The sequence below is a fragment of the Toxorhynchites rutilus genome, chromosome 3 (genome assembly GCF_029784135.1).
Source record: "Toxorhynchites rutilus septentrionalis strain SRP chromosome 3, ASM2978413v1, whole genome shotgun sequence".
Classification (NCBI taxonomy): Eukaryota; Metazoa; Arthropoda; class Insecta; order Diptera; family Culicidae; genus Toxorhynchites; species Toxorhynchites rutilus.
This window is the reverse complement of record NC_073746.1, coordinates 172,025,059-172,051,989: the sequence shown is the minus strand read 5'-3', so window position 1 is coordinate 172,051,989 and position 26,931 is coordinate 172,025,059. Positions and strand designations below refer to the sequence as shown.

At 39.7% G+C, this 26,931-nt stretch overlaps 1 protein-coding gene across 4 annotated transcripts in view; it reads right to left on the bottom strand.

The window, feature by feature from the left end:
- Nucleotides 1–26,931, bottom strand: part of LOC129778279 (aquaporin AQPAe.a) — a 282,805-nt gene that overhangs the window by 20,612 nt on the left and 235,262 nt on the right. For all 4 annotated transcript variants that reach the window (XM_055785080.1, XM_055785079.1, XM_055785078.1 and 1 more), the window contains exons 2-3: nucleotides 3,670–3,782; nucleotides 3,454–3,560 (exon numbers count right to left, since the gene is read on the bottom strand). In XM_055785080.1, the coding sequence (XP_055641055.1) occupies nucleotides 3,454–3,560; nucleotides 3,670–3,754 (192 nt within the window). In that variant the 5' untranslated portion in view covers nucleotides 3,755–3,782. The remainder of the gene's footprint in view (nucleotides 1–3,453; nucleotides 3,561–3,669; nucleotides 3,783–26,931) is intronic.

Genomic DNA, 26,931 nt, shown 5'->3' with positions numbered 1-26,931 from the left:
TTGAATGACATAGCATGAGTGATCGGTTTACCCAAAAGTTGAAGCCTTGGTTTTGCTGGTCTATGCTTCATAGAAAAAAACCACCATCTCTGTTTTCTCCGTGGAGAATTCGATCCCTAGCCCAATGGCCCAGGTTGAAAAATTGTTCAAAGTATCTTGTAAGGGTTCTTGCAGGTTGGATTTGTTTGATTCTACGACAGACATCACTCCATCATCTGCAAGTTGTCTTAGGCTGCAATTTTGTGTAAGGCAATTGTCAATATCGCTTACATAGAAGTTGTACAAAAGGGGACTTAAACATGAGCCCTGGGCGAGGCCCATGTAAGAGTACCGACTTACTGTCGAATCTCCGTGAGAAAAGTTCAAATGTTTCTCATAAATTTAGTTTTACAACATATTAGTCAACAGAGGCGGCAGACCCCGAGAGTGTAATTTGTCTGACAAAACCTCTATTGAAACAGAATCAAATGCCCCTTTATGTCCAAGAATACTGAAGCCATTTGTTTTTTTTCGACGTAAGCCAAGTGAATTTCTGAAGAAAGCAACGCAAGCAATCATTCGTCCCCTTGCCCCTGCGGAACCCATATTGTGTATCTGAGAGTAGGCAATTCGTTTCAACCCAATGATCAAGGCGAAACAAGATCATTTTCTCCAACAATTTCCGTATACAAGACAGCATTGCTATTGGGCGGTACGAATTGAAGTCGGACGCGGGCTTTCCGGATTTTTGAATAGCTATAACTCGTACTTGTCTCCAATCATCTGGAACAATATTATGCTCCAGAAACCGATTGAATAAATTCAACAAGCGATGTTCCGCCACATCAGGGAGGTTTTTCAGCAAGTTGAACTTAATTCTATCCGATCCCGGAGCAGAATTGTTACATGAAAGAAGAACGAGAGAGAATTCTACCATCGAAAACTCAGAATCGAGATCGCACCTATCTTGTGAAGTATCTCGAACAATTTTTTGTACGGGAACGGAATCGGGACAAACCTTCCGTGCAAAATCAAAAATCCATCGATGTGAACATTCCTCGCTTTCACATGTTGAAGAACGATTTCGAGCCACTTTCCATAATTTTTTTTATTGACGTTTCTCGTGACAAACTTCCCACGTAATTTCGCCTCAAAGGTTCCACGTTTCCGAAAAAGTTTGAATGCATTCGATTTATCCTGTTAAAGCTTGGAACACTGGCTATCCCACCATAGATTGGGTGGCCTTCGGCGGATGGTGGAACCTGGAATGTGTTTCGTTTGAGCGCGCATCGCGCTATCATAGATCAAACGAGAAAGGAAGTTATACTCCTCCAATGGAGGAAAACCATCTCTGGAGTTGATGGCCAGAGCAATCACGTCCGCATATTTTTTCCAGTCAATGTGTCTTGTGAGGTCATATGCCATGTTTATAGATTCAGAAGAGTTCGACCCAATGGTGATGGAAATTTTGATTGGCAAGTGATCACTACCGTTGGGGTCCTGGATTACATTCCACTTGCAATCTAACGATAGTGAATCCGAGCAAAGCGAGAGGTCAAGAGCACTTGGGTTAGCAGGAGGTTTAGGTACACGTGTTGTTTCCCCCGTATTCGAAAGTGTCATATTTAAGCTGTTACAAAGGTCATATATCAACGATGAACGGTTGTCGTCGTACTGTTTCCCCCAGGCGGTACCGTGAGGGTTGGAGTCTCCCAAGATCAACCGTGGCTGATTGTGACATTGTTATTCATTATTTTAAAAGTGAGAGCAAAAAAAACAGTTTTTTTCATGGTGACCCTAACGTAAATTAGAAAAAAGGCGCTATATCGGTTTTTTTCAAGAGATAGGAAAAAACTTTGTTCTACAAAGATGTCTCAAATAACTGGGACTACAACATTGTCGAACTATGTTTACCTCTATCTATAAAGATAAGAAAGTTTATTTTCTATTTCATCGACAATTTTGGTCACCCTATTTTTGATAGTATAAAAATGAGCGCTCTATCGTATGTTACAACTTTGTCTAAGACAGTTTTTGTCTAAAGAATAACTGTCGAGCTCTAAATGCTAATTTCCACTTAAATACATCTCCTGGACCATTGTGCATTGTTGTGTGGATAACGACATACAATGTTATGTTTTCTGAAGTTGATATTAGTCTGTCAAAAAAGTCCTGCGGTATTTCCGCGAGGTGTCATTGTAAGCGTGTAGTTCTAGTTGTATTCATTGTATCGAGTCATACTATAGCTTGTTGGAAAGGTATTGCGCGCTATAATATAGTCCTTGTCAGTGTTTTGTTTGGTTAAGTCGTTCGTGAGTTATAGTGTCGCAAATATGGAGCAAAATAAAGAGAAAATCCGACATATTTTACAATACTACTATGACAAAGGCAAAAATGCATCTCAAGCTGCCAATAAAATTTGTGCAGTTTATGGACCCGATACAGTTTCCATTTCCACCGCACAACGATGGTTTCAACGTTTTCGTTCTGGTGTCGTCGAAGATGCGTCACGCTCCGGAAGGCCTGTCGTCGAAAATTGCGACAAAATCGCTGAATTAGCCGAGAAAGACCGGCATAGTAGCAGCCGTAGCATCGGCCAAGAGCTGGGGATAAGTCATCAAAACGTTATTAACCATTTGAAGAAGCTTGGATTCACAAAGAAGCTCGATGTATGGGTGCCACACACGTTGACACAAAAAAACATTGGAAGACATTGACGCATTGTCTTCCATCAGGACAACGCCAGGCCACACACTTCTTTGGTGACGCGCCAGAAGCTCCGGGAGCTCGAATGGGAGGTTCTTTTGCATCCGCCGTATAGTCCGGACCTGCAACAAGTGACTACCACCTGTTTTTGTCCATGGCGAACGAGCTAGGTAGTCAGAAGTTAGCCACAAAAGAGGCCTGTGAAAATTGGCTATCCGAGTTTTTTGCCAATAAGGAAGCGAGCTTATATAACAGGGGTATTATGAAGTTGGCATCTCGTTGGGAACAAGTCATCGAACAAAACGGCGCATATTCAACTTAAAACAGATGATTGTAACTAATTTTATGAACAAATGAAAATTCAAAAAAAATACCGCAGGACTTTTTTGACAGCCTAATATGTTGCTCTTCAAGGTTTGTTATCACGTATTTGCACGTATGAGCCGTCCTATGAAAGCAGCATGATGCGACAATACAAACATAAATGATGTGTCGTGCCGTTCGGTGTTGCTTCAGTGGAATTGAATTTTAATGTTGGGCAATATGTAAATGAAATTCAGTCAGTATGTCTGTCTTTGCTTCAATTTCAGAGGCAAAAGTTTTGTTCAATACTGTAGGTTTCTGCATTCAACTTTTCCCCACATCTATACTGTGTTGGAGAAGCAAAACTGATTTCCATCTTTTATCATGAGACAATGTATATTTCATATTTTTAGCGTAAACAAAAATGTGCCGAATATTGTAACGCAAATTAATACTATCTCTTACCATCACAACCATAAACACGCTGAGACCGAATGCGAGCGAAATTAGCGTTTTGTCACCTGCTGCATGTGTACACGCCGCGCAACCAAAGAAGTTAAGTATGAGGATGCCTGTGGGAGAACGGAATCAACAAAACAAAAGTATTTATACATATTTGCTTGGGGGAATTTGTTTTAATTTAGCTGTTTGTGTTTCTCTAGATAAATCTCGAATGCTTACCAATGAACTCCGCCAACATGGCCTTCCAGATGTTAGCCGATTTGGCCGAGAGTTCCTCCATGCCAATTTTGTACGATGTGCCCATCCTGAGTGAGATTTGATTGACGGCTTATCTGCGAAGATAAATCAGAGAGAGAGACGATATTTAAACTCGAATTCTACCATAGTAGATGTTCTAACGCTTATTTAATAGTTCTTTAGCCATACAACGCCAGGCGTGACGTAATCCATGTGGTTGAATCAAGTAAAGGACAAGCTGTATTTTGATAATCACATAACTTGTTCTCCTCTGCGTTGGGAATCCTATCACGAACATCGAAACACACGATCCTCGAGACAAAAAAAAATCTTGTCACATGACTGATAAATAACTGAGGTAGAATGGAGCGGCATGATTTTGTTTTGAATGAAATATTATCTGTTGAGATGACGACTGATGTGTGGGGAATAATAAGATGACGGTTGATGAGAGATACACAGAGATATTATCGACGATTAGTCATTTTGTAGAAAATCTAAATTTAATACGTGTAGTGCGGTGAATATTTGAATATATATAATCCTATATTGACCACTTTTAAATATCTGTTGCAAATTGATTTTGTTTTTTTCACAATCGTCATATTTCAGTGACTGATAATACTTTATAGTTTTTTTTGCCACAAGGCGAAATTTGTCTAAATTCCTATAATATCTTCAAGCAAAGGAATGGCTCGATAAATGTTATTCGGTCTCTGCTGTAAAGAAACAAATGCCAACAATATACGAGATCCGTTCAAAAAGTATCGCGATTTTTGAATTTCTGCGGGTTGCGTATATTTGATTGTTTGCGAAATTTGGGTGGAACATGATGTACAGAAAACGTTCCTTACTTCACCTAAGTATCTTTCGACTTTTCCCTCATTCCATAATCGCTGCTCTGCGAACTGCTACGCTGGACGATCAAGCTGAAGTTGCAGACAATATTGCTAACTGATCTCTGCATTAACATCTGCTCCTTCATCAATATTGTCAATAGAACATTGATTCGTAGCTCTATTACGCCGTTCCGGTGGAGTCCTATCTAGAAACATTCGTGGGCGAAATCGTCACGATAGCCGTCCTCGTGGTTGTTCGTATAATACCCCAGACGAAACTCACAATGAAAACCAAGGCACCTCGAAACCGCAATAAGCAGCAATCTCAAACTTCACCAGAAGACCAATCAACCTAAACCGCAAATGTCCAACGAATCAGCCTTCACATATGAAGGTTTCTCATCGATGCCTCATCGACACCGGAACCAATCCCTCCGTTATCCCACCTTCAACAAAAGGTTTATCTCCTTGCATGGCAGATAGAAAATGTACAAAACGTTTTCCTAAAAAAATACTCCTCGATTAAATGACAACGTCGAAATAATGCGCTACCATATTGGTTGGTATATCAGCTCCAATGAAGTTTTCTGGTGTATCTGGTCATTTTCGGCAACATATACATCAAATACATTTCGGTTCACATTAGTTCATTCGTCTATTTTATCGATTACAATCGTTTAATATTGTAGATCGTTTCAACTCTCAAACATACTTCAAGTACATTAGTTATGTTTTATTTAACAACCAAAATATTCACTAGAGAAAAATCATACTGCAGAACAACGTTTGCCGGGTCAGTTAGTATATGTATAAGAATCTGACGAAAAAAAATATCTGAAATTTCACTCTATTTCACACAGGATTCGATTAAATGCAGTGAAAAGTAATCGGAGACTGTATATAATTGAGTCCGCCCTGTAGTACTTGGTTGACATTCCTATGTCGAATAACACGCCTTGATTGTATTTTGGAATGACAAGCTCTACAATACGCGTGACCACAGTGCAAGTCGGGAGAAATTTCTTTGACGAAAAATTCCCCGGCCAGGAACCGAACCCGAACCTCCGGTATGATAATGCGTGACGCTAACCACTCGTCCACTTTTCTTCCATTGTTATTAGTTCTAAATTCTTGTTTCCTCTTAACCGTTAATTAGTTTGATTCTTCCATATTTTGCGTCGAATATATTCCCAAATAACTTTAAAAATAATAATTTTGGCACCTCTTGTTAGGCTCATATTTGCCAGTCGGGTATATGTTTCAACATTTGTTTTAAGTGATTTTTATTAGGATTTTTCTTAAATTCTCTCGAATCACGGTTACAAATAGGCAAAAAACGCCACATATATTCTCAATGCTTACATTATCAAAATATTATGTAATTTGCAAAAGTTTTTTACATCGTTCATTTGTTTGTTATGATTATTCTCGATTGAATAATTATTCGTTTAATAAATAAATTATTAGAAAGATCGAAAATTTGCAGTACACTAATAATTCAATATAACTCCGACATTTCAATACAATTCAATACAATACAATAATTTTAATACACTTTAATGATTCATCTGTTTGTTGGAGATCAACACGAGGCAATTCATAACTTCAATCAGTTTACGGGAAACTAAAATTTAATTTGTTTATTTACTTTCGCTAGTCATTTCATCTCATATGTACATAACACGTTCAAATGTCGTATTAATTAAGCGAGGAGTGATAATTAGCGTCAAACATGTACGGTGTACGGACCGAGACACTAATCTGCATCTTGCCCGCTTGATATTAGCACCTGACTTTTGACTTTGACTGGAACTTGTCTATTAATGGTTTTAAGATTAATTTTGAGGGGTCAAGCGTCGACATTTTCGGATCTCAATGATAATAAGATTGTTGTTTATTTTGCCGTTTGCGAAAGTTGAATTTTGAAATTGTAATATTCATTGAGAAATTTCAGCGACAATTTTACCTTCTACAATATCTGATATCTGATCACGATAATTCCAGTCGTAGAGTTGCATAATAATGTTTACTCTCAGATAGCACATTGCACTTGGCTATAGGCAGCATTGCACTGGCTATATAATAAAGCTCGCGAAGGAATCGTGTGAAGGTGAAACACCAGGAAGGTGCATCCATTGACGGCGGCAATAAGCGCGCTGTTTAGTATCAAGTTAGCTTATTTATGGCCGGATCGTAGAACTTACATTACCTATAAGTCGATGCAAATGAGTGGTCACGATGTCTATATCCTCAAATAGTAGTACTACTGTAAGTTACATATGTTTCAACGAACAGGCTGCTGATGCACTGGACGAAGTGTTATTGGACGTTCCTTTTTAGTGTTTGTTTATTTTTATTTCAGTTTCGGATCAATGTTAAACACGTAACGAGTGGGGGGTAATGACAGTTGTAGGTTTAATGTACTACAAAAGGTTCGGAACTCAGATTTGTCGTCTGTACAATTTGTTTCGTAGATCTAAAATGCTTGTATGCAAAGTATTCAACCATTCTTATCATTTTCTTACACACGCTACTAGAGTGCCAGATTGAACCCTGAATATGGTCCGGTTTTTATATTGAAATAATTTTTGACACTGAATTGATTTTAAAGATCTGTCTTATCTGGGATATCCCACGTTACTGTCGTTGTAGCTGAAGGATTCCCAAGGAGCGAGAGAGGAGTATTCCACACTTCTATTTTCACTGATGGTTTTTTTTATCCCATTTATTTATTTATCAGGCTCATTAGCATTTTATCTGTAACAGAGCCGGGTTTTTATCGTGTACATGTTAATGGTTACTACGTTAGTAAAACACTTCTGGTTATGACTAGTTGTACAGACAGAAATGAACATTTTATTTAAAATCTAATTCATGGCTTACTATTATCAACATCCCCTCCTTAACCATGAATTTGTTGAATTCCAAGATTCTTCACTGCTTCAGTATGACGGCCTACCGGAATGGGTTTGGTAAGAACATCCGCCTTCTGGAGCTCGGACTTCACGTGATGCAACGAGATCGCCTTGGATTCCAGTTGTTCGCGTACAAAGTGGTGCCTTAGATCGATGTGTTTGCTTCGAGGTGAATAACCGATCTCCTTTTCCGCCAAGCAGATTGCGCTTTGATTATCGCAGAAGATCGGGACAGTAACATCAATCTGAAACATCTCGTTGAGAAAACCACGCCACCAAACAGCTTCCTGTGTTGCACCTGATAGAGCCATGTATTCCGCTTCAGTTGTGGACAAAGCCACTGTTGGTTGTCACCTACAACTCCACGCCACTGATCCGCCACCGTACTGAAAGGTATACCCTGTGACAGAACGACGAGTTTCCAAATCGTTGCCCCAATCCGCGTCACTATATCCTTCGAACGATGGTTCAGCTTGCTTGTGGAAAGTCAGCTTCTTGGATTTTGTGCCCTTCAGGTACCGGAGAATTCTTTTAGCCGCTGCCCAGTGTATCTCGTTAGGATCACTGTTGAAACTGCTCACTGCGTTTACGGCATAAGCGATATCCGGCCGTGTGCAGTGCGCCAAAAACTGCAATCCTCCCACCAATTCACGAAACGGAACCTTTTCCATTTGTTGCTTCTGTTCTTCCGTTCTTGGTCCTGCTTTCGTCAATCGCTGATGTGGGTCCATGGGTATCGACACTGTATTGCAATTGGTCATGTTGAATTGCTCCAGTAGTTCCTCCACATACCTTTCTTGATCCAGCATAACAGCGTTCTTACTTCTGGTGATTCGCATGCCGAGAACCCGTTTGGCCTCTCCTAGGTCTTTCATGTGGAACTTCGTCATCAGTTGCTTCTTCACGGTGTCGATCCAATCTTGATTCGTCGAGAACAGCAAGAAATCGTCCACGTATACAGCGACCACCAGAATAGTATTTCCTTCGATCTTGAAGTATACGCACGGATCGAAGCTAGATCGCTTCAAACCCATACGCTTCAGTTCCGCATCCAATTTCGTGTTCCAGACACGACTCGCTTGCTTCAATCCATACAGAGCCTTCAGCAGACGACAAACTTTCTTCGGAGACTTCCTATCAACGAATCCTTCAGGTTGCTCCATATAGATTTCTTCGTCGGACAACTCTCCCTGAAGAAACGCTGTAACGGCATCCATTTGGTGTATACGCATATCCTGCTGCGCTGACAGTGCCAACAGAAATCGAATGCTTGCGAGTCTCACCACCGGTGAATACGTCTCGTTATAGTCGACTCCCTTGACTTGCGAGAACCCTTTTATGACGAGCCTTGCCTTATACTTCTGCACAGATCCGTCCGAGTTGAATTTCCGCTTGAAGACCCACTTGCACTTCAAAACTTTTCTTCCCGCTGGTAGCTCTGTTAACTTCCACGTCTGGTTGCTTCTCAACGCCTGCATCTCAGCTTCCATAGCCTCACGCCACAGCTCATGATCGTCGGCCTCCATTGCTTGACCGACCGTCTGCGGCTCGGTTTCCCGCTCATTGCCGATTATCTGAGATTCAACAAACGTTTCAGGAAGTACACTATACGTCAAATCGAAATTATAGTACTTGCATGGAATACGGCGCTCCCGCTCGCTGCGCCTGACAGCATATCGCTGCTCTTCTTGTTGCGAGGGGAGCGCAGGTGATGCTGTCCGAATTGTCTCGATACTATCATTCGCGCTGTCGTAATCCGTCTCGTCCTCCGATGACAGGTCTTTTTGATTTTCATCATTGCCTTCGGTGGAACCAGTTGGCAAGCCGATAGCTTCATTACCTTCAACGATCTCTTCACTCATTAATTCCATCATTTCATTCACAGGTTCAGCTTCCGACATCTGCATGGCATTTCCGCTAGCTTCGCTCACGAAGACGACGTCACGAGACACAAATACTTTTCCAGTCCTAGGATTGAACACTCGCAGGCCCTTCGAATGCTCGGAATATCCAACAAATATGCCATCTTCGGATTTTGCATCCCACTTCAATCGCTTCGACTTCGGAACATGGCACATTACTTTTGCTCCAAACACACGTAATTTGGACAGGTCTGGTCTCACACCGCTGAACCGTTCCTCCGGGGTCACTCGTAAGCCTTTCGTTGGTGATCGATTCGCCAGGAACACAGCAGTTGACACAGCTTCCGCCCAGAAGCGTTTTTCCAGGTTGGCATCAAACAACAGACATCGTGCCCGCTCGACGATCGTACGGTTCGCTCTCTCCGCTAACCCGTTCTGCTCTGGGTTGTACGGCACCGTGACTTCATGATGAATCCCGGATTTGCGGAGAAAATTCTCCATCTCTCCATTCACATACTCTGTGCCATTATCCGTCCGTAAGCGCTTGATTCTTTTGCCGGTTTGGTTCTCCACCATCGATTTGAAGTCTTGGAAATACTGCAACACTTGCTTCTTCGACTTCAAAAAATACACATGAATTTTGCGGCTGCTGTCATCAATGAACGTTAGAAAATACCGGCTACCACCGATTGACACGTTCTCCATCGGGCCGCATAGATCACTGTGGATCAATTCCAGAACTTCTCCTGCGCGGTTTCCACTCTTCTTGAAGGGGCGACGAGAATGCTTGCCCTGCAAGCACGCAACACATGACTGTACCTCTGCATCAACTAAATCGATTCCTGTTGCTATGGACCGAAGCATCTTCAAACTGTGCACGTTCAAATGCCCCATCCTTCGGTGCCACAGCACCATGCCATTTTCTTCCTTGACCACATACGAAACACGTTCATTCACCAAACAAAGTTTGTAGAGTCCGCTGCTTTCTCGTCCAATGGCCACTACCTCGTTGGAAGCCGATCGCACCTCACATGCATCCTTGGTGAATGTAATCGAATGGCCATTACTGCATATCTTACTCACCGATATCAAATTGATTGCCAAGTCGGGAATACTTAACACGTTGGACAAAGTAACGTTACACGTGCCATTGCCGACATCAGCTTCAATCTTCACGCTGCCAACGGTGTCTACCATCGACACAGCATTATTCGCCACGCTGATTCGCTGCTGGACTTCTTTAGCATCTTCCAAAGTAACTTCACCGTTGCACATGTGTGAAGTAGCACCCGAATCGAATATCCAGCTCACCTCGCGCTCGGCTGACGATTGCGTTATCATGAATGCAGTATGCTTGTCGGATTTGACCTTTTTCTGCTTCTCATCCTTTACAGCACATTCCGCCGCGTAATGCCCCAATCGATTGCACTTGTAGCATTTCACGTTGGCCTTATTGAATGACTTGGATCCTTTCCGCTGCTGGGAGTAAAACGCACCATCATGTCCGCTTGAGCTTGAATCGCTGGAAACCTTGGCGTCTTGAAGTATCTTGGCCTTTACCGAATCCGCTGTGATGTTCCTTCCTGATGCCTCGAGGCCCATTATCATTGGTTCATATACCTCGGGGAGTCCCATCAGCAACAGACTGGCCAACCATTCATCGTCAACCTTGAATCCTGCTTCACTCAGCTTATGACTCGTACACATCATCTCGTTCACGTACGCTTCAACAGTGGAATAGTCTCCCAGGCGAATACTGGTAAACTTACGAAGTAACCCAATCCTCCGAGTCATCCCGTCATCCTGGAAGGCTTTCTTGAGGTTACCCCATGCTTGTTTCGCTGTGCTTGCCGACTGGACCAGGCTATAATTGATCGGTTCAATACTGAGGCATATCGTAGCTAGTGCTCTCAGCGACCTCTCGTTTTCCGGATCACCTTCTTCCGGTGCATTCACAGCGTCCCAAGTTCCCTCACGGATTAACAGCATTTTGGTCGCGAATGCCCATGAAGAATAGTTTTCTCGGCCTCGAAGACGTTCCATGGCTGGCAGCGAAATCCCTCCACTGCCGGTCGATCTTCCTCTATCTCCGAAATTTCGTCCATTTCCGTCCCCGTCATGTCCGCTTCCGGTTCCGGAACTTCCGCTTCCAGCTCCAGCAAGAGACATCTGGGCCCATAACCTAATGGTTACTACGTTAGTAAAACACTTCTGGTTATGACTAGTTGTACAGACAGAAATGAACATTTTATTTAAAATCTAATTCATGGCTTACTATTATCAACACATGTACATATGTTTATGTTTCTATAAATTGTAAATTACACAGTAGAAGTAGTAGCCATTTAGGCGTTAGATTTTATGTTCCATTACATTATGGTAAATTACACTGTAGTAGCCATTTAGGCGTAAGGGTATTCTATCTGTTCTTCCATTGTTCAGCAGACCGGACAGCGGAGACAGTTGATATTGATCATTGTTGGGTTATTTATAGAGCCCGATGTTTCTTGCAGAGCAGAGCAGTTTTATGGATGAATCGATCTTTGTTCCACCGTGGATCGATCTCCATCGCGGATGATGGTTGCGTGGACGTAGTTATTCTATAACAACACAAAGATGGTCAATTGAGGGTCATGAGTTTGAACTCACGATCGATCGCTTAGTAAGCGAACGCGTAACCAAGTGGCTACGAAGACCCCTTCACTGATGGTTGATGCTGAAAATTTGGCCAATAGGCCAATTTGGTCAATGGAATTGTTTTGTTACGTAGATTATATGATATCAATAGTCATATCAGAAATGAAAATTCGCAGTTCACAAAAACTATATTCACAGTTGCGAATCGAAAAATAACGTGTCTCGTAATAGAAAAAGAAATAAATTAGATAATGGTTTTGAAAAATTTAACTAGCGAATGGTTTGCTTAAATTGCGATGAGTCAACGAGATCCACTGATCGAGGGAACCGTTAAAAAACAAGCCAAATTTTTCTTTCGTATGGTTCTTCAACAAGGTTCTTCTTCTACGTATCTGACCCGGAAGCAGTATTGTTGTTACTTGGAAGATGAGTGATAGTAGTGACCAGAAGCGAAGTAAAAAAGCGATGATAGCGAAAGATTTTGTTTTCGCTTCCTTTCATTATTATCGCTTTGTTGCTTTGCTTCCGTTCACTACTAAATATCACTCGGCTCAGTCGACCCATTCCATGAGGTTATGCACCAGAGAACCAAATTTCAAATCTAGTTTTAGGAGAAAATTGAAAACGTTATTTGAAAAAGCACTATTTATATCATAATTTTTTTGTAACAGATTTAATTTTTATGCACCGACCTTTGAGAGAGGCGAGTTTAAAAAACTACATAATTATATTTAAAATATTTTAGGTTTAGGTTAGGTTGAAAAACAGGTATTTTGAAGCGTTGTCAGGTCACAAAAATATACTATTTATTTAGTTTATTAGATGAACAAGGTTCAAACATTTTTATACTTGGGTTTCTCTGAGCAAACAATGAAGGTCAACAACCCACAAAATTTGGTTTAGATCGGTCCACAAATAGAGGAGTATCAACTGTCTCCAGAAGTTGTTGTCACGTCACGAAAAGTATACGATCCATTCCAGTGTGACGTAACAACATTTTGACTCACTAAAAACCCTTTTTTGCGTTTTCATGATTAAAGCACACAAAATTAAACGATGTTATAGTAAAATTAAGAAAATTTCCAACAAGAATCATCAGTTGGAAAACATTTCATAGTTAGATTAGCTTGTTGTCAGTCAAATACTGTTGTGACTTGGCAACACCAGACTTTTTGCTGTTTCGGACTTTTAAACATTAATGATTAATTTAATTCATTACAGTTCCGTTTCAAAACACAGAAATGACCTTTCTCCTATGTTTTATCGACAATATATGGACGCAGATTCCATGATATAAGATATAATTCTATTTTGTTTGCGGTTTGCTGATGATAGTATTGAATGCTAAAAAAATATGGAAACCCCATACAATATGGGCTTACCCGCGGAAGTCGAATATCGTATTCCGATGCCATTTTGGAATCGAGGATGGTGACTTCCGATTCGTTAAAAACGGATATAAAAGACCGGAAATGAAACGAAATCCCACAATACGATCGTGAATGGTAATGTTGGCATATATCCATGGGTGCGCGAAGAGGAATAAGAAGAAAGAATAATGTTTGATCGTGAAAGGTAGGATTTAAGTGAGAGGGAGTGGCTCAAGTGAGAAGAACTTAGTCTTAGAGCGACGTGTGTGGAGTTATACAAAGTACGATCAACTATCAAAGTCAATGTCAAAGTCAAAGTCATCTTCACCACGCAAACAGAAACGCCCTTGCACAGGTATGTGCGCGGATGCATACAAAGAGTTTATCAAAAGTTTTTGATAGCTAAATCAAATGCGTGATCTCGATGAACTAGGATTGTGTTAGCCATTGATGACAAGCATCAGAGTGAACGTGTTGAACAATCACGATATAAAAACTGTAGGTCGGTTTATGACCACCCCCACTTTTCCCAAATAAAGACATACCGTGTATTACAGGTAACAGGTAAATTCAATTTATATAGCTTATTTTGATGAACATACCATAAACAATTAAAATTGGCTTGTTTCGCAATGTTTCACAATCTAAAAGAACATAGAACTCATTTTGCACACAGGTCGAATATGTTTCTTCTCTGTTTTTGAAGGATGAAAACGTAAAATCGCGCTAAAACGCTAGAATGAAGATAGCCAGAAAAAAGTCACCTTATTATCAAATTGTCAGCGTTATGACACCTTTCATTTGACACTATTGAAAATTCAGTAGGAAACACCGTTCCTGAGATACAAAGGAGGGTAGGTTCAGAACCACCGGGTGCGTTATGATCACCTTCCCCTATAGGATGGACTTTTGGAAGGGGAAGGAGAGATCTCAGAGGAAAGTTAGAATTATTCAGAGTAATAAAAAAACATAAAAATAGTATATCGCTTGCTACAATACGGTGAAATTCTTATTTAATACAACTTATTGATTGTGTGACGGGACAACGCTTCGTGGAGACTGTTTATTCGCACAGAGCGCGTTGTCTCGTCACAAAATGCATGTTCTCGCGAGTTTTTTTTTTGAAAAACTGAGTATACAGGAATCTACGTTCATCTTTCATTGACAAATCATAGAACAAAGTTTATTTGTATGTTTTGAAACGGAACTGAAAACACAACAATAATGTTCAAAAGTCGGAACCCGCAAAAAGACAGGTGTTGTAACGTCACAAAAGTATTGGACTGGCAACAAGCGAATTCAATTGCAAAATATTCTCCAACTGAAGATTCTTGTAGGACATTTCCTCAATTTCACTTAAAAATCGTTTACCATTTGGAAATCGTGTGATTTATACATGAAAACGAGAAAAAGCCTGTGTTTAGTGAGTCAAACCGTTGTAACGTCACGCTGAAATGGGTCAGTTTCCAAATGCTTCAGTTGTTTATCTCTAGAATTTTGAATATCTACTGTGTGTTTTTTGCAAATAGAGTACAGAGTGAAGCCTTATAAACAAAGACCAATAGATAAGAGTTGATTACTGTATAATTATTACCTTTGAAAATAATGGGTCAGCATTTTCATCACGAATCATACAATTCAATTATAGTGAATGGAATATAATTGGTAAATATGAACGCAATTTAACTGAATTATACTGTATTGTGACGATGCTTTCCACTCGCAGATCACACAATCTGGATTGTGTGTAGAGCACGTCACTCGAATAGGTTATGACCCGATATTTAGTTGCGTTTGTAAAATATCAACATTTTTCCTCTGAAATATTCCATGTGTTGTATCTCTTTTCAATCCGATAGCATGATCATCACTTGTACTGGGCGTTTCATTTTAGAACATCCATCTAAAACACAACAAAACAAGGTCTTCCAATTTGCTAGCTCATCTGCTCGCGGTACGTTTTTCAGTTGGCGGCAATACTAAGCCTTGCTGGACGTTGTTTGACTCGAATTTAGAATTTTAAATTGAATGTGTCAATAGCATAAATGCAGCACCGACGGTCGTCGTTTAGTTGAGTCGGTTGATAGAGATCTTTATTTCAGTCGGTGTTCCCGGTTGTTGAATATACTGGCGGTTGCACCGGGCCAAGCCGTTTTTCACACTTAAGCCTAACCTTCTTCTAATTAGATGATAGGTATAATATTTAATTTAATCTATTCTTTTCTTGTGGTGAGATCATTTTTACGCATCGATGTTTGGATCTTTATGTGAAAAGCATATCTTTGATTTCTTACTTTCAAGAGCAAATCGTGTATGTCAACGGATAGGGGATGATAGTCCTAATCGAACTGGTGGTCCTGAATCGACCCTCTCTTGGGAATCTCGGGAACAGCGTTACCTACCGAATTTTTAGTAATGTAATGTTAAATGAAAGATGCCACAACGCTGACAATTTGGTTGTATGGTGACCTTTTTCCTGCTCTCGTCATTCTAGCGTTTTGGCGCCTTTTTGTATTTTCAGTGCATCAAAAGCGGAAAAGATAGATTTTTGATCTGTACGGAAAATGAGTCAGATGTTCTTTTAGATGGCGAAAAATGACAAAACTGCTCATCAAAACAAGCTATAGCAAGTAAATTTTGAGTGGTAAGCTCTAGAATACGCGTGACCACAGTGCAAGTCGGAGGAGATTTCTTTGACGAGGCCACGGGAGCACATACTGAATCGACCTAAATAATGTGATTCTAAACCGACCAATTGTTGTTGCTTCGAATTTGAGCAATTTCACTCCAAATCAGCTGGCAGCTGACCCGACCCTTGCCGATTTTTCTAAAACTTGGTACTTACGATAGAAGCTTTGTGAAATCGTAAACATTTAAAAAAAGTAGCGGAAAAAATGGAATTTACATGCGATTCTACACGAAAAACTATAAAAGGTACACCGGGGCAAGTGTAGATACGAGGTAAGTTGTAACGGAAGTCATAACATTTATTATGAATGATGGATTGACATGATACAGTTTTTCAGTAAACAGTACCTTTTAACCCACCATAACCAAAAAAAAAAATAGGTTTGCCATAACCAGAACACTGTACCACCATAACGCAATACGTGCCTTCGATTAATTTTCGTCGTTCGTGAAATCAAAACAAGCATTTTTGCGCGCTCAATCGGTCCGAAATCACATTTTTTTTAGAAAATATCTTCAGAATCGCACGTCAGGTAATTAAATAGTGATAATCGAGTGTAGGGGTTTTGAAAACTAAGCTGAAAAATCTTTTTCCCGCATAGCTCTGGGCTTCTCAACTTACCCCATGTTTTTTCAAACCTGGGGTAAGTTGAAGCAGCAGTGAGAATCGACTATTTTTTACACTTTGCATGCGCCGGACGTTATTTGCCGGTGATTTCTATATGAATGAATGATGAATTAAAAAAAAAAGTAACGAACATTTATATCTCGTTCCTCAGTACGTAAGAACGTAATTTATGAATGCACATACATGAGACAATCTGTTAACTTTTCAACTAGAGGTCATTCAAATATTTCGTAACGGAAATTTTCTCTTATTTTCTACTCCCTTCTCCCTACTTAACATGTAGCAAGCGGTCATTTACATAAAACTGTTTAGACTTATATGGATTTATTTTTAAACCAGAACCCACAAGCCATCCTCTCTGGGTTTAGGCAAAGTGAATGAGCGAAAAAGTGTCCTTGTTTGTGTTATTTCGTGTTCCGGGAAGCGCATATATGAATGCGCATGTTTATGATTTCAAGTGTACATGGCAGCGTTTTATGAAAATTGGGTTGGCAGGATTTTAGTTTGGAGTTTCTTGCTAAGTACAGTAAGAATTCGTTCAAATTCTTGCATTTTAGAAAGGCAACTGTAGCGGAAGTGGTTTCATATTATGAGTTTTTAAATCAATTTAAAAACGTTGTGGACAGAGAAGTGTAAATTTTGTTCCAGTGTGTGTTGTATTATGTGATGACATGTCTCGTAATGGCGTGTGTATGCAAACAAATAAAACCCGTTTCGGAACGAATTTCAATATTATGGCGTTGAAATGTATTTTATGATGTGCAGTAGTGTTAATAAGTTTTAACTGCAGTAAATTCACATATTTTTATTTTGATGGTGCAAATATGATTTCGTCAAACCGGTTCTGACTTCTTCGTGAATGTGGTGTTTTTTCTTCTTCTCGTAACTAGTTCGCTATATTTGTGTGTATTCGAGCGTATCGCAGTGATAGTACCCATGATGCACCCATGATGAGCTAAGTTTTTCTTATAAATTTCTTTACATAATCTTTTAAATAGAGATATTGAATGAAAATTTACGTCTCGGTTACCTTTTTAGGTTACCAGTAAAAAACCGTCGCGATAGGAGTCCCATTAAAAGTACGCCTGATGGTTAACGGAATTCTATATCGGACTGCAGTCCGACAAAAGTACGTGCGATAAATGAAAGAACATATTAACGCTCCAATTGATTTCACGAGTTTTCCTTCTCAGGATACATAAGGAGAGTTTCAAACAAGTGACGAACATCGAAACATATAGTCAGTTTTAGCGAGTTCAAAAGAATTTCCTCGGTGACCTTCTCAGGTTAAGTATATATCGTTGATTAGAGGAATATTGAAAGGGTTTCTTAGCGACCTTCTCAGGTTGCCAAAAATAACCTTGGTATCCGCGTATCCTCGTATTAGTAAAATGTCGGAACCTTAGTTGAAGTGTCCAGCAGCAGTTTGCATTTTCTAATATTCCACAAAGATGATTTTAATTATTTGAAATTGGTTATATCTCTAGTTTTATATACAGAGTGGGCCATTTAAAGTGGAAGCATCTGGCAACCCCATAACTTTTGACAGAGATGTCAGATTAACAAATGTCATACCGCGTTGGAAGCGTCATTTCAGTACAATTTTAGCCATGGAACAATACACACCTAAACAACGCGCTGAAATTGTTCAGCTGTACATTCAAAATAACTTCTCAATTGTGTTAACTAAACGTGCGTGGAAAAATAAAAATAAAGTAAAAACATCGCCTGGAGACAACACTATACGTCGATTATATGCCAAATTTATATCGTCTGGTAGTGTTGGTAATGCCAGTCATCTGTCCAGACAACGACCAAGACGTATCGACGAGAATATTGATGCCGTTCGAGCCAGTGTTGCAGAGACTCCATCGACATCAGGTCGCCATCGTTCGCAAGAGTTAGGCATCTTTTTATTGCCATTTGTTCGTGAAAATGAATTGGATAATTACTGGTTCCAACAGGACGGCGCTACATGCCATACAGCGGCTGCCACGACCAAATTATTGCGCGAAATGTTCCCCGGAAGATTAATATCGAAAAACGGCGATTATGACTGGCCACCGAGATCACCTGATTTGACGCCTCCTGACTTTTTTTTATGGGGATATTTAAAATCCAAGGTATACACTGGTAAACCAAGGACCCTGGCTGCGCTGAAAGACAATATCCGACAAGAAATTGCTGCCATATCGACCGAAACATTGGGCAAAGTGATGGAAAATGCCGAAAAAAGGGCACATTTTGCGGTCAAGGCCAGAGGCGGTCATTTACGAGATATCATAATCAAAAAGTAGTTAGAACAAATCTCCTTGGACCAAAATAAATGAATTTCAAAATATTTTTTTTTTAAATTCCACTTCTTTACTTTGCTATTGCAAAAACAAATCCTTCCACTTTAAATGGCCCACCCTGTAGTTTTTGATGTTGAATCGCATGTAGATTCAATTTCTCATGTTACTTCTCTTCATGTATTACGTTTTCACAAAACACAGTAGAACCCCGATTATCCATGAGCGGATGATACGCGGTGCGGATTATTCGCGACATCAAGTTCCACAGTAAAGGGTGTGTCACATCAAATTGCATCACGGAAAAAACGCTGTAGAAATTCGCCCAGTAGACCGATCCTTTTGAAAATTTTAGACAGTAAAATAAAAACTATTAAACAACTTTTGGCATTTTCTTTTTATTCATACTTTGAGCACGTAGAGATGAACCAGCCTTTGGCTGAAAATCTCTTTAATAAAGAAAGAAAAAAAAATACTTCGAGCCCAAGCCCGTATGCTCGCACCTTCCTCTTTACCCCGTCCATAAGGTTCTGTACAACGTCAGGATGTAGTTTTTTTTGAACAGAAATCCATTTTCTCTTGAAGTCCGCCTCCGATTTGACAACTTTTGGGTTCTTCCGGAGGGCCTGCTTCATAATCGCCCAATATTTCTCTATTGGGCGAAGCTCCGGCGCGTTGGGCGGGTTCATTTCCTTTGGCACGAAGGTGACCCCGTTGGCTTCGTACCACTCCAACACGTCCTTTGAATAGTGGCACGAAGCGAGATCCGACCAGAAGATGGTCGGGCCCTCGTGCTGCCTCAATAGTGGTAGTAAGCGCTTCGGTAGGCACTCCTTAAGGTAAACCTGCCCGTTTACCGTGTCGGTCGTCACGAAGGGGGCGCTCCGCTTTCCGCAAGAGCAGATCGCTTGCCACACCATGTACTTTTTGGCAAACTTGGATAGTTTCTGCTTGCGAATCTCCTCCGGAACGCTGAATTTGTCCTCTGCGGAGAAGAACAACAGGCCCGGCAGCTGACGAAAGTCCGCTTTGACGTAGGTTTCGTCGTCCATTACCAGGCAATGCGGCTTCGTCAGCATGTTGGTGTACAGCTTCCGGGCTCGCGTCTTCCCCACCATGTTTTGCCTTTCGTCGCGGTTAGGAGTCTTCTGAACCTTGTATGTACGCAAGCCCTCTCACTGCTTGGTCCGCTGGACGAATGAACTTGACAAATTCAGCTTATTGGCGACATCCCGGACCGAACTTCTCGGATCACGTCTAAACTGCTTAACTACGCGCTTGTGATCTTTTTCACTGACGGAGCATCCATTTTTGCCGTTCTTCACCTTCCGGTCGATGGTTAGGTTCTCGAAGTATCGTTTTAGTACTCTGCTGACCGTGGATTGGACGATTCCCAGCATATTACCGATGTCCCGATGTGACAACTCCGGATTCTAGAAATGAGTGCGCAGGATTAATTCACGACGCTCTTTTTCGTTCGACATTTTTCCAAATTTACGAAAAATTGACAGTGAAGCATGGCCAACGTGATCTATACACTCTTATCTGATTATAAGCGAAAGCTGAAGATATAATTCCTAAAAATTAAATTTCTACAGCGTTTTTTCCGTGATGCAATTTGATGTGACACACCCTTTAAATCTATAGGTCTCGACGGAATTTGTCAGTGAATGGTAAGCTCATGCTCTTTTTTTATCATGGCTTTCACATTATTTGACCACTGATGTACACGACTTTATTGATGGATAGTTTGATGATTTCCGAATAGATAAAACATAATGTTAATACTTTTTTTCGTGTTTGCACCTCAGTCCTTCATTGCGTTATCCGCCGTGAGCTTGCCCGACTATTCCGTGTATAATCGGGGTTCTACTGTATTGAAATTTCATAAACTTTCATACCTTCATTTTTGGGGAGTGCCACACAGCACCACTGTACATCAATTTTGTATATTGATTTTCTCAAAACTTTGTCAAACATCACATTTCAATCAGACATCTGGATTTTGAGTTACGATTTTTTGAAAGAAATGAATCAATGATTTTGAATACGACCTTTTAAAAAATCAGCCGTAATTGAAATTGGTCATATGATAATGAAAATTGTGATTTTTGGTAGCTTGAAGCATCATAAGTACCAAGTTTCCAAAATCGGACAGGGCCGGGTCAAAATTAGCTGTTTCTTGGCTGATTTGGCGTGAAATTGCAAAATTATTCAACACGTTCACTCAGGCGCTTGCCATCAATGGCTCGCACAAACCTGGCTCGTAGGGAGGCGTTCACTATCGACTGAACGTATTTGATTATGGTACTAGATGACTTTGTGCTCCCGTGGCCGAGTGGTTAGCGTCAAAACCTAACATGCCGGGGGTTCGGGTTCGATTCCCGTTCTGGTCGGGGGAATTTTTCGTAAAAGAACTTTCCTTCGACTTGCACTGTGGTCACGCGTATTCTAGAGCTTGCCACTCAGAATGCATTCAAGGCGTGTTATTTGGCATAGAAATCTCAACTAAGTACTAGTAAAAATGACGCAAGTAATATTACGTTGAGACGGCGAAGTTCCTCTAGGAACGTTGGTGCCATTTAAGAAGAAGAAGAACTAGATGACTTTGACCAACTCTCGTCCAGAGTTAGCTACGTGAACGTGTTGGATCATGTATTTACGTGTTGAGTGTTGTGCGTTTGGTGTTTATCCGTTAAGGTGGAACCAGAATGCCGCGCTATGCGTCGCGTTGCGACAATTGAGCTTTGACATTTCATTTTGAATATGTGTGTTTCCATTTAGTCGAACACAACAATGCGTTGCGTCATTAGCATCGTTGTACTAAACGCTAACATTTGTTCTAAACTGCTTGCGCCGAATTCGCGATGACAGTGGCATGGTGTCGACGTCTGGTGACAACTTCAAATTAGTGCCATAATTTGGGTCCCAAACTCATTAGTGTAATCTCTATCGGATTAGAAGACACGAAGCGGTTTTCAAATTCTAGAATTTGAATGAAAATTTTCATATCATGTTATTTGATTACTTGAAACACGTGTTTCTGACTTTCATTCAACTATATGGCTAAACAATTCCAACATTGTTGCTGAATTTTTTCACATAATATAGAGTTGTCTTCATGAACAATTTTCGTATGAGACTTTTTCACCACCTGCAAACAAAAATGAATTTGAAAAAAATTAAAGCTAATTTTCATTCATAATTTAAATTTTGAAACGTGTTCATTCCGACTGAAAATCAGCTATTCTTTCACTCTCCCCTAAACTAGTAAACGAAATTCAATGCCGCCAGCGCGGATATACATCATTTGGTTCTGGAAATAACACTCCAGGATTTTACACAGATAGACGGGAGTACCCATACTGTGCAATTCCTCGGCTATCTTGGCGGCTTACCTGGTTTTGAGAGTAGTGTCAGTTTTTGCCTCTTCCATTGGTCTGGAAAATATCCTTAACTCAGACACCTATGTTGTGCCACTCTGGACACTTCTGTATTGTCACTTACAGAGCCGCATTGGGGATTCCATCCGGGCGCGGCGCTTTATTTTTCTTCAACCCCTTTGCAACCGTCATTAATTCCTCATTGGATACCAACTGTCCATCGTCCCCATCTATCTGGCTACCGTAAGGTGTGTAGCCAGATCGTAGGTTCATGTTCTGGAAAAAGTTAGCTGATAATACTTTTCAGTTTCACTGGGCACCTTTCGTGTGGCGTCACCGGTCCTCTGATTTTCGTCATCGCGACTCTGTATGCTTTCCCTCAAAGGTTCGCGACGATGTTTCTGCAGAGCTTCTTGAAGCAGTTCACTTTGCTAAATTTGATCTCGTGTATGAGTGCGGATCGTGCAGCACGGAACACATTCCGGCACACGTTCCTCTCGATGTCGGTTCTGGCCCTCTGCATGCTTCTTCTAGCATTAAGACATCTTGAACGAAGGGATCGATTTGTTTCGTTCCACCAGTATGCTTGGCAACGTCTATTTCTCGGTTCATGTTTCCTCGGCATGGCTAGGTCACATGGCTTCGTTACTGCTTCTGTTCGTTCGTTCGCATTCAGTCTCGCATTCAGACTGGTTTCTTTCCGGGAAGCTTCAATAAAGAGATCTGAATCGAAGTTTGTTGTTTGTTTGTTCACCTCCTCCGACTGACGCTCGTTTACTAATGCTGAATCGGAACGCTTGGTGATCACTATGGGTATATCTCTCACATAATCTCCAATTTACTGCCAGTGACTGCACCCCGAAGATGACGTCTATTATGGATTCATGACCATCTCTACGGAAGGTGCTAGTTACACCTTTGTTGAACAGCTTCACGTTAATCTTGGCGAAGGATTCAACTAAGCTAAAGCCCCTTGCGTTGGTTAGTCTACTCCCCACTCTACTGCCCAGTCGTTGAAGTCACCACCGATAACAATAGGACTTCGCGCTGTGAGTTCGTCCGTTAAACTGTCGAGCAATTCCTCAAATTGTCCGATTGCCCGGCTTGGAGGAGCATAGGAGCTGTCCACATACCACATGGACAGAAAAAGCACGATTTTAGACTCTCCCTTCCCCCTCCGTGGACAAGCGTGAACATTTTCATACCCCTCCCCCTGTTGTCCACGTGGACATTTCTCCTTATTTTATTAGAATAATTGAGAAAATAAGTGAATTGCGCGAAAATCGAATTTTAATTCAATTCAAGTTTATTTTGTTACATATTTTACTAGTTGCACCCTGTCACTCCTATATAAAGGCTATCTGGTTTGCAAACACAGAATGGCGCAATATACCGTTGAACAATCCAAATCCGAATATAAAGCACAGAATTCCAAAAACTGATCTTGGGCAACATATTCAATACTAGAAAGTTAATTTACGTTCACAACTTTATTTCAAAATTGTGCTTATTCCAACTGGAAATCTTAAAATTTCCTGAGGTGTTGGCAGTAGCAACAACAATCTTTGAAGTGAAGTATATTTGTCATAATATGAGCTCCATCTGTGCCGAACTTTCCGATTATTTGAAGCGCACACAAACAAATAGAACAATTTCATATGCACAGATTATTTTTTATTCAGATAAAAGAATTTTGAGAAAAGAAAAGATGAAGTAGGAAACATGCACTGATATCTATAGATCTGCACTTAAAAAAGGATTGAGAACTGAAGTGTTTTAATTCGATTCATAGAAAGTTTCAGTAGAACCTTTTCCTACAGATGTATTCTCTATCGAATGAAAAATTATTTATTAATTTTGAATAATGAATATTCAATGAAACAATGAACGCACAGCAAATCGATGGTCAAAACAATCCACTGAGCCCTACAAACTTTAAAATATTCTATGCAAGGATTAGTGTTTGCTTCGACGAATGCATTATTTTATAACAGAGTTACAGCGTTTCAAAAATCACTCAAAACTCACTTTCGACGTCGCAGTGCTCGCGGGGAAAAGCTACATAAGAAATTTTACATTATTTACTATTGATTTTATACTAACCTTGCCCTTATTTTTTTGCTCTTTAGTTTCTTCCAAATTCCATTTCTGTTGTTTTGGTTTTCCTCCGCTCAAATCCGTTTTTAAATATTACTTATGAAATTCGAATAGTTTACAAGAGAACAATTCAACGTCAAATTATTTAATTACCCGATACTCTCCATTTAAAAAAATGACTCATTTACCAAAAAATCATAGCTCTGAAACCTGCTGCTCGATTGAAACAAGTTTTTGAGAAATCAATCAACATTCTATGGAAATTTAAAGTAATGTTCAAACAGTTGAGAAAACATTCTCATAAATTGAATAATGCATCGAAAACGTTTATGTCTGTTTAAAACATTGTTATATGCAGGTTGTTAAGTAGCTGATCCACAATATTTCAAGAGGTGATAGAGGATCATATTTGATGAAAAAACCTTCCTCGCTTGTGGTCACATTTCAACTAAGAAACAATTATTGAACTTTCCTTGAGATCGATTTTTTTGCCTTGATTTGACTCAAATTCAAAAAGTACGCTGCTTAGAACGTTTCAATTGCTTTCATTTGAAAGATGAAAATTTGCATAAAAATCTGTTATAAAACATTTAAGTTAGTGGAAGATTAGTGGCGAATGGAATGGAATATTGGAAGATAATACTTGTGGTTCCAAGGAAGGAATTGAAGAGTAGTTGGAGAATTTCAATTTGATTGATAAAAACAATCCAATTTATCATGCATTTTTGAAAAATTAATAGAAATCCATAAAAACACAACATTTCATTTTTTTTCTTTACTTTTGAAAAGCACTTGGTTCCATTAATTTAAATATTTTGCAACTACATTCTATAATGCAAAATTGCAAATGAGCAGCATAATCATTCTGAGTAGCGTACTTTTAAATTAGAGTGTGTTCAATGCATAAAATTGGAGTTGAGAATTGACCATATGTGGAGAAGGATTTTTTTCGTCAAATGCTAACCTCTATCATTTCCTGAAATAAACCGAATCAGCTACCTAATTCCATATATATATTTTTATTGGAATACTGGCTCATTTATTTTAAATTTGACGACTAAAGGTGAGTGGACAATCTCATACAAATGTAATTATTGATTCGTAGCAATTGACGAATAAAAATACTTTGAAAAATTGATTTTACACGTAATTCTGTATGGAAAACTATACAGACATTATTATTCTAAGACTAACTGCTCTCGAGATATAACAATACATATTGTTATTCTATTTGATGAAAAACCATTTACTCATATCATGAAACCGCAACCATTATGGTATTGTTAATTTTTTATAGGTTTGGGCTATGAGGGTCTATGCATACCCCATAACTAGAAAAGTTCAATCATAGGAAATAGTTTGGTCATTTACATGGGTTTACGTGGGGTATCTTCAGAATACTGAAAAAGTTAAATGATTCGAAAAAATATATATATATATACGTTTGACTGGGTAGCATTTTCAGACGGATAAAACCGTTTATTGATAAATACCGAGAGTTTTGATATTCTGTAACAGATTTTATTGAATTTTGAATGTACAGGTGATTGTATTTAAGAAAAAAATTATACTTCTTGTCCACGTGGACTCAGTCTACACCCCCTCCCACCTCTCCGTGGACAAGCGTGGACATTTTATTATTTTTTAAAAAGTTACACTCTATGTACATTTCAATGCCGAAGTCGCCAAAAAACAAGGAATTACATGTGATAATTTGGAAGTCGGGTCAGGGCCACCCTCCCCTACAATAAAACATACATCTGATAGTAATATTCTCGAATTTCTTTTCTTCGTTGTTTTCTAAGGGCAAACATAAAGGTGGCCGCACACTATTTAACCGAAGGTCAAATATTTGACACTTTTCGACTGATCAAATTATCAACAGTGGCAAATAACATCAAACTTCGAACATGGGAAGAATTTGACTGCAATATTTAACGCATGAAGGTACATGATTCGAGGGGAACAACGAACCCCAACGAGAACTAAATTTCCGCTTGTCGTGTTTTGAGTCAAATATAATTGATCAGTTCCATGAGTACACGTCACGTTGTACAAATTTTATCTGCCAGAATGTGTCAAATATTTCGTTTCGGTTACACAGTGTATGAGCTCCTCAATGACTCGTACTACTGTTGTACTTGTAAATTCTGCAATTTCGTCAAACCACGTACGGGTGCTAATGGAGTTTTAAAATGAGCGGGTTCAATGATTTTGTTATTGCATGCTGAAATCAATAATTATCAAAAAAAAAAAATGAAATGAACAACTGTTTACCAGGCACAAAAAACTATCAAAATGTTTCAATGCTGACAGTTGGAGACGCTGCAATCGCCAAAACGGATAACCATTTCTAAATACTCTAAAATTTATATCCGAAACTTCCAAAAATGTATTGATGTGATGTTGATAGATTTCAATTGAAAAGAGCACGGATTTGCGCCACCTATTCAATACTATCTGAATATCTATCTCCTTCAAATGATTTGATGATGGCAAAGTGACACTCGTCATACTTTCTGTGATATCCCGTT